We start from the raw sequence: 9123 nt of genomic DNA on the forward strand, positions 1-9123 counted from the left end.
CTTCTTATCTTCTTGAGCTTCACTTCAAATTCATTTTGAGCTCTCTTGGCAAACTTCTTGAAGCACGAGACAACTTCAGATTTGTCATGAAGGAAGAACACCCATGTGTACCTTGAATAGTCATCCATAATCACAAGATAATAGAGATTTCCTCCCAAACTCTTGTATGTTGTTGGTTCAAATAAATCCATGTGTAGGAGTTCTAGCACTCTTGTGGTTGACATGAAAGCTTTGGTTAGATGAGTGTTTGCAACTTGCTTGCTGGCTTGACATGCACTACAAAGCTTGTCCTTTTCAAACTTCACATCCTTCAACCCTCTCACCAAATCATTCTTCATAAGCTTCTTGAGTGAGCTCATCCCAACATGAGCAAGTCTTCTATGCCATAGCCACCCAAGAGTTATTTTGGTGAATAGGCAAGTCTTTAAATTTGCATCTTCGGAGGTGAAGTCAACTAGATATAAGTTGTTGTATCTAAATCCATTGAATATCACTTGATTATCATCTACCTTGGATACAACAACCTCCTTCTCGGTGAACAAGCATTGAAAGCCAAGATCACACAATTGCCTAACGGATAGCAAGTTGAAGCTCAATGAAGCAACATAGAGCACATTGAAGATGGAGTGATCATTTGATATTGCCACTTTACCCAATCCTTTAACCTTGCCCTTTGAATTATCTCCAAATGTTATTTTCTCTTCTCCATCTACCTCTTCATCTAGTGAGGTGAACATACGAGGATCACCGGTCATATGTTGAGTGCAACCACTATCAATAACCCAATGACTTCCATCGGTCTTGTAGTTCACCTACACACATGAGATTCAAACTTTAGGAATCTAAACTTGTTGATGGTCCTTCACCTTCTCAATAAATGACTTAGCCACCCAAATCTTCTTAGGCCTACTCTTGTTGAGGGGGCCTAAGAACATGACTTTTATCTTTCCACTAGAATCTTTTCTAAGTATGTAGTGAGCATTGAAAGCAAAGGGTCTAGCATGCTTGGGCAAGGGTTGTGGCGATGGAGTTTGACACTCATGAGCAAAGTGGCCTTCTTGTCCACACTCAAAACGTCTCTTTGGCTTTGGCTTTGATTGTTGTTGTTGAGCTTGAGCCTTCTTCTTTTCTACACTTGCCACATATCCAATGCCACTTCTATCCATCTTTATGACGGTGTTCATGAGTAGCTCACTCTAGAGATGCTTGTCTATAGTAAATTTGCTCAATCCAATCTTAAGATACTCTTTCTCCAACTTGAGCTTCTTATTTTCTTCTTTTAGAGCATCATCTTTCTTTTCTTCCTTGAGCTTATTGTTTTCTTCTTTGAGCTTCTCATTCTCAAGAATCAACTCTTTGTCATGATCAAGAGTTTCTAGCACAATGATGTTGTGGCTTTTCATCTCTTCAAGATCTTTCATGAGCTTCTCATTATCACTCTTGAGCTTGACATACTCATCATAGTCATTGCACTCAACCACTTGCTTGCCTTTGCTACTAGATCCATGCTCAATGCTCTCATCAATTAAATCATCACATGAAGTAGCTATATCAATCTTGACAACATGGTTAGTAGCATCATGTGGCTCATTTGGTAAAAATTCTTGAGCAATAACAAGAGTATCATGATTAATCTTAAGAGTAGTGTATTCATCTTTTAGCTTGTTGTGGCTAGTGATGAGTTCATTGTGCACCCACTCAAGTTTATCATGTTTATCTTTAAGCTCTTTCTTGGAAGATTTGAGCTCCTTGAGTTTGGATGATATAGCATCATTAGTTTCTCTAAGCTCATCATTAGCCTTTTCCAATGTATCACACTTAGCTAAGAGTGAATCATTTTTAGCATCAAGCTTTTCATTGGTAGCTCTACTCTTTCTAATGATCTTAGTGTATTTTCTTAATATTTTGACAAGATCATCATATGTAGGTGAGTCATCATCATCGCTATCGCTATCATCATCACTAGCATGCTCATCATCACTACTATCATCACTCTTAGTTACCTTGCGTTCACCTTTGTCCATAAGGCATAGGTGTGTAGAGGATGATGGCGATGGTGGCGGTGAAGATGCAAGATCAATAGCAATGGCGGTCACCTTTTTATCATCACTATCTTTATCGGATGATCCACTTGATGAATTTATGTCCATGAGCCAATCACCGACAATGTAGGCCTTTCCACTCTTCTTCTTGTGAAAGTCCCTCTTCTTGACATCTCTCTACTTGTATGGCTTGTTCTTTTTCTTCTCATCTTTATCTTCATTGCTTGAGTCATCTTTCTTGCCCTTGTTCTTGAACTTATCTTTCTTAGGCTTTGTGCATTGATGAGCTAGATGACCAAGTTTGCCATAATTGTAGCAATCCATCTCAGAGATTGGCTTTCTTCTTGAGCTAGTGAAGAACTTCTTCTTCTTGCCATCAAACTTGATGCCACTCTTGTTTAGCTTCTTTAGCATCTTAGCGGTCTTCTTCACCATGAGAGCAAGACTTTCTTCATCATCTTCATCACTTGAGCTCTCATACTCAAATCTTGCTTTGCCCTTATCTTGGCTAGCTTTAAATGCTAAGTCCTTCTCTTTCTTCTTTGTAGAGGATGAGACATCTTGTGGCGTGATGTGCATGTATATCTCATGAGTATTTATCTTTCCCAAGATTTATGTCGATGTAGCGACGGAAAGATCACCTTGATGTAGCACGGTCACAATGTGCCCATATTTGTCAATGAGGAGGACACTCAAGATCTTTCTCACAACATCGGATGGTGACATTTGAGTAAGTCTAAGCCCATTGACTTCCTCTACAAGAACATTTAAACGAGAATATATTTCATTAGCACTTTCTTTGGGAAGCATCTCAAAAGAATTTAGCTTTTTAATCAAAAGATGATAGTGTTCCTCACGCTCACTCTTGGTTCCCTCATGGAGCGCACAAACGTCCGACTATAGTGCATGGGCGTCTTTGTGGTTCCTTACACGATTGAACACATCTTTGCGAAGACCTCTAAAGATGGTGTTGCGAGCCTTTACATTCTATTTTTCATAATTTACCTCATCGCCTTGTAGGTTAGTAGCGCTTTGAGGTTTTGGAAAGCCTTGCGAGGTGGCTCTAAGAATACCAACGTCTAGAGCTTCTAAGTATGCTTCTATGTGAATTTTCCAATATGGAAAGTCATCTCCCTCAAAGATAGGAGGTCCATCCCCGTGAGACATCGGTTAGGCTTAAAAACGTGAGCACGAGGCTCCGATACCAATTGAAAGGATCAAGATGCCCACGAGGAGGGGGTGAATTGGGCTAATTCTAAATTTTCTTGCAATAATCAAATCCTACGGATAGCCTAATTAACTCCTTGTGCCTAGAAAAGTGTTTCTATCAAATTAACGCACAAAAGACTTGCAACCTATGTTCCAAACTTACTCTAGCATGGCAATTCTATGAATGTAAAGACAAGTATTGAATTGCTCAAAGTAAATACTTAAAATAAATGCTCAAAGTAAATGAAGAGAGGAACGCGGCGATGTTTTGCCGAGGTATCGGAGAGTCGCCACTCCCCACTAGTACTAGTTGGAGCACCCGCGCAAGGGTGTAGCTCCCCCTTGATCCGCGCAAGGATCAAGTGCTCTCTACGGGTTGATTCTTTGATACTCCGTCGCGGCGAATCACCCAAAGCCGCTCACAACTTGAGTTGGGTCACCCACAAGCTCCGCCGGGTGAACACCAAGCTCCCAATCACCACCAAGCCGTCTAAGTGATGGCGATCACCAAGAATAACAAGCACGAACTCTCACTTGACCACGCGAAGCCTAATGAGAAGATGGATGCACACTTGTCTACTCTTGATTCACTAATGAGGTTTCACTCTTGGATTCTCAAATCACAAACACCTCACTAGGACCTTGCTCTTCTTGGCACTCACAAACGTGTTTCTCAGCTGTTGGAATGAGCAAAAGTGACTCCACACACGAGTGGAGCTTCTATTTATAAGGCAGCCTGAAAAACGAAACGTTATGAGCTTCTGCGGGGTGACCGGACGCTCCGGTCGTGTTGACCGGACGCTCCGGTCAGTTCAACCCGTGAACCAGTAAAATTGTATTGACCGGACGCTGGCAGGATCTGGTCAGCACTAACCGGACGCGTCCGGTCGCATAAAACCCTTACTGGACTCGACCAGACGCTGAACCCTCAGGGTCCGGTCAGCACTGACCGGACGCATCCGGTCGCAGATTCCCTTCTCTGGAACCTTACTGGAGTCGACCGGACACTGAACCCTTAGGGTCCGGTCAGCACTGACCGGACACGTCCGGTCGCAGATTCCCTTCTCTGGAACCTTACTGGAGTTGGCAGCGTCCGGTCACATGACCCCTTCAGCGTCCGGTCGCACCGAACGCAGACAGCTGATCAAATGAACTGACCGGACCCTGCGGCCAGCGTCCGGTCGCACCGAGGCCAGCGTTCGATCAGCATTTGACCTTCCATTCACTTCCAACTCTCGATCATATGTGAATGAAGTTTGCTCCAAAGGATCTTAGGCATTCATAGGAGCTACCTAGAGCTAGTTTCAACAAGTGTGCACCACACCTAACTCACCAGGCTTAACTAGGTCAAGCTACCCGTTCATACCCCCTTAATAATACGGCCAAAGAAAAAATAAAGTCCTAAACTACTCTAAGTGTCTCTCCAACTCAAATCGACACTTAGAACTAGTCATCATTAACCTTATCGTCCATTCTTTGAAAACCGAAACGATTTCCATCGTAGGGGCATGACAACTTTGATTGCCTGATTGATCTCCATTAACATGACCTAACTTAATTGCATCCGCAAAACACATGTTAATCACAGTAATCTTGTATTGTCATTAATCACCGAAACCCAATTAGGGGCCTAGATGCGTTCACAAACAAAATCTAATTTTTATTTGGCCTGAAAAATAAGAGCCAGTAACTGAATAATGTTTCAATTATTCAAGCTTGGACCTCCTGCCATTGTCAAGTTTATGTCATTGATTTAGTTTTTAGCAATCCTTCATCATTTTTATACCTTGCGCTTGGGGATATGGACATTTTATTACATGATGTGCCAGGCTTTTGATAACATAAGCTCCAGAGTTTTGTTACCCAAATTGCAAACTATTCGTTATTAAGATTAGGAATATGAATGTACTGTGTATTACTTCTTTTTATTCATGAGAAGCAGATTATGTTGGCTAAGATAGCTCAAGGTTGCAGGTGAGCCTCAACCACAATGCTTTTGATTCGAGAACCATGAAGATGAAGCCAAACAGTGTGCTGTTAAATTTAGTGGAGAAAAGCAAGATCATCTTATCTGAACTCAATCATACACAGCAGAAGCAGATATACTTTTATTTAAGAACAAAAAAATATTGAATGATCAAGATGGTTAAGAACCCCTAAAATTTTTTGGTCCAGCCAAATGAACCAGAATAAATTCTTTGGTCCACCAAATGAATCAGAATAAACTTCATTCATTCCCCAGAGGACCAGTATCAGTTTTAGAAGCATCCAGATTTCCAGAGGAAACGCTTGGTTTGCTTCTAATCAGAGCTTTATTTCATCATATGATGTGCTATCTATAACATGTACCTTCAGGCTTCAACAAGAATTCCAGTTTTTTTGCGTGCTGATCAACGCCGAGAGCAGGCCAGCTGATGCCATCAGCGTGGAGCTCCCGAGCAAACCCTTGCCATCGGTGACGTCTCCCAGCGCCATGACGGCATCCGCCACGTCCTGCACCACTGACATCCGCTTCAGCAGCAGCTTACCCTGCATCGTCTTCACCGCCTCGCTCTCCTTATCACAGTCCTCCGCGAGCCGCTTCTTTATCGAAGATTCGATCTTGGCCACCTCCTCCAGCTTAATCGCAACGGAGCCGACGTAGCCCAGCAGCTCAGCCCAGGCACTGAGGCGCTGGAGGCGCGGGAGAAGGTGCGCAGGCAGGAGCCCGGCCTTGGCGAGCCAGACGAACTGCTCGACGAAGTAGTAGACGCCCTCGCCGCCGTAGGCAAGTAGCGCGAGCGCCGGGGGAGGGTGCGGGTGGGCGCGGAGGGCGTTGAGGGACTGCACGAACTTGCCGAGACGAAAAGCCTTGCGGCTGAGGCCGACGCTGGACTCGAAGGACTTGAGGCGGGCGGAGGCGCCGGGGGGCAGCGGCGGCCCAGCGGCGAGCGCGAGGCGCGCGGCGTAGCGGGAGATCTTGAGGAGCTTGTCGACGCCATCGCGGCGGCCGAGATAGGCCTCGAGGTGGGCGAGGAAGTCGCGGGCCGGTTGGCGCGCGGCGGCCGCGGCCGCGGCCGCAGGCGTGGGAGTGGGGGACTCGGAGGAGGCCATGGCGGCCGGCGTGCGATTGCGGGACTCGGAGGAGGCCACGGCGGCCAGCGTTCGCGCTGACGTGGAAGCGGTGGGACACCGGTGCGGGGTCGTAGACCGAGCTGGCGGCGATTGCGTGTTCGATGCGGCCGACAGTCGTGTAGGGGATTGGGGATTTCGTCCCGGTTCGAAACCGTCTGGGAGAGGGCGACGACGAATCATTTGGAGTGACGAAGCGGGGCCACATGCCAGACAAAGAGCTCGATTGGTCAAATCGACAGAACGAGACGTGTCAAAAACGTGGACAAATTTTCGTTTCAAAAAAAATGTGGAGAAAATTAGGAACTGCTTTGCCTGGGTGCACTCTCCCGCCCGGTCCGCGGTGGGTGGCGGCTGCGGGGAGGGGAGATCGGCGAGTTCGGGCCTTCGGGGCGAGCCAGCGCCCGATCGCGGAGGAAGGAACGGAGGACTGGGCCGGCCTCTGGCGACGATTTTAGCTGGAAGGAAGGACGGCGAGGGAGGTGGAGTACGACCGATGGCAATTCAGAAACGAGCCCAAGGTCGACCGGCATGCCGCATAGCCCACTGAGGTCTGGCCCTCTCCTTTTCCTAGCGCCAGCGAGCTGATTTTTTTTAAATTTTAATTCAAAAAATACTATATTAAAAAAGTGTTAACACTGGATTTTGGTCGATTCTGGAGGATGACAGGTGGACCCGCATGCGGGAAGAAGGGTGTTCGGCAAACAAAACAAGCGGTCGGCTAAATGCTTGTGCGGTCGGTTACTCCAGAAGGCGGTGACTCCGTTCGGGAAAGCAGAAGATGGCAGGCGAGGCCGATCGAAAAGATGAAAGTTGTAATAATAAAGGACTCTGAGAGTTTAGAGTAAGGAATCGTAAGTTTTCAAGTTTGTTTAAAAGTTCCTTTGTAAATCGTAGTCTTCTAGGACTCGTGTTTTGTCTAGGGTATAAATATTGACCCTCGACCATTGTAATAGGGGTTCACAACCAAATCAATACAACCGGCCCCGTGCCAACTTTCGAGTCCTTTTGTCGTGTCGTCGAGTTCTTCGAGAGGAGTCATCGATCCGTCGACCTCCGTAAGTTCCGACAACCTTGTTATCATGTTTAGTATCATGCGGTGGATTTAGACGTGATGCAAGTAGTCTTGTTTGTTTTCAATGGTCGTGCGGCGGATCTTTGCTTGACAACCAAGAAGTCTTTGCTTATGCTTTGTTTATGAGTAGATATCGTGCGGCAGGCGTTTGCTCAATATGCTTAGTGAAAGCAAGATAGTTATCGGCTCTATTAGATATGGCAAATCTAAATAGATTCATTAAGTTATCTAGTGTTGCATATTTTTAAATATTTTATATATTTGTAACACACTTCTGCTCAATCTAGATTGATATTGTTCGGCTCTCTCTCTCTTATGGTTATATTCGTGTTTCAACAACAATTGCTTTTCATATTACCTTTGCAAATAGATAACATGCCCATAATGGCTGAATGATTTTAATCTAGATTGTCACATGTCGCGGGTTCATGTATGTTAATTACGTTTAAGCTTTAACGAAACCAGGTGTCGTGCGGCAGATGCAGGTTTTAGATTAGTTTAATCGTGTTTATTTGCATGTTTCTTCTTTATGGAACCCAACTCGACTGGATTGCTGAGCTTGGTCGTGCATTAACTCATAATTAATTTCACTTGTTCAAACATGTCTTCCCATGCACATGCATTCGGTCATCAGGTCTTTACGTGCATTCATCTTACGATTAGCTGAATGGTTTATAAACTTGTTGGCAGACATCTCTCTATAGCTGTATGTCGCTGTAAGTGGCTTCAGGGCCGTATATGTGGAACTGTCCGGTCTTACCCGACATATTCCGTTTTGGCATTTAATTATTTTATCCCTTGTTAGTTTTCAGGTTAAACTGACTAGCACGCTTTCGGATCACGAAGCACCCGGGAACCCGATTGAAGCCACGCTTTCCGGCTTGCTGTGTGTGAGGCACAGTGTGTCACATTTTGTGTCAACACACTTTTTGGCACGCCCGACGGGACCATCTGTTAGTTCAAGATGACGTCTGAGATCAACAATGATCATGTTCTGGATGTAAACATGACAGAATTGCCAGATAATTACAAGGATTTAGTGCTACAAGCATGTGAGCAATACCAACGGAAGTGTTTGATGTCTTTTTCTAAAAACAAGAGCAATAAAGTGTTTCAAAAGCAGTCAATGCCAAGAGTTCTTCTTCCGCATCAGACTGATTACACTAAAGAGGGGGATGCTCAGAAGATGACAGCCCTGGTCTATAAAGCCATGGGAGAAACCATGACAAACCATCACACAGCTTTTCTGAATACCTTTCGAGCAATCATGATCAGTACTTTTGGTTCAATGGTTGATAAATACTTTGAAGAAAATGTTGGCCCACTTAGCGGACCGACACTTTTCAATGTTCCAAAGCATCAAGAGAAGCCTATTGGAAAAGAAATAGCGTCGACTTCAAATATAGGTGGATTGACCCACACTGAAAAGCAATCACATCCCACCTATGGCCAGGTGACATTTGGTACCATAGGAGAAGTGCCACCTTCAGCTTATAGAGTTTCTCCAGCATCAAACAGGTTGCAGAAGAATATGTATGGAGATGGGTATCAAGAATTTACTGATTACAATGCTATCAATGCTGTACCAAATCTAGGGTATAGGAGTGTTTCAGGATTGCCTTCTGGAGTGCAAGTACAAGGAAATCAGGATTCAGATATTGATGTTTTGATGCACAGGATGGCTGA

At 44.9% G+C, this 9123-nt stretch overlaps 1 protein-coding gene across 1 annotated transcript; it reads right to left on the reverse strand.

Annotated features, from left to right (window-relative positions):
- Positions 1-5405: 5405 nt before the first annotated feature.
- Positions 5406-6491, reverse strand: LOC136500466 (peroxisomal membrane protein 11-3-like). The gene has a single exon (XM_066495820.1). It carries the CDS (start codon positions 6342-6344, stop codon positions 5610-5612), a length of 735 nt encoding a protein of 244 aa, XP_066351917.1. The 5' UTR covers positions 6345-6491; the 3' UTR covers positions 5406-5609.
- Between the last annotated feature and the right edge of the window lie 2632 nt (positions 6492-9123).

The sequence above is a fragment of the Miscanthus floridulus genome, chromosome 1 (assembly GCF_019320115.1).
Source record: "Miscanthus floridulus cultivar M001 chromosome 1, ASM1932011v1, whole genome shotgun sequence".
In the NCBI taxonomy this organism is placed as follows: domain Eukaryota; kingdom Viridiplantae; phylum Streptophyta; class Magnoliopsida; order Poales; family Poaceae; genus Miscanthus; species Miscanthus floridulus.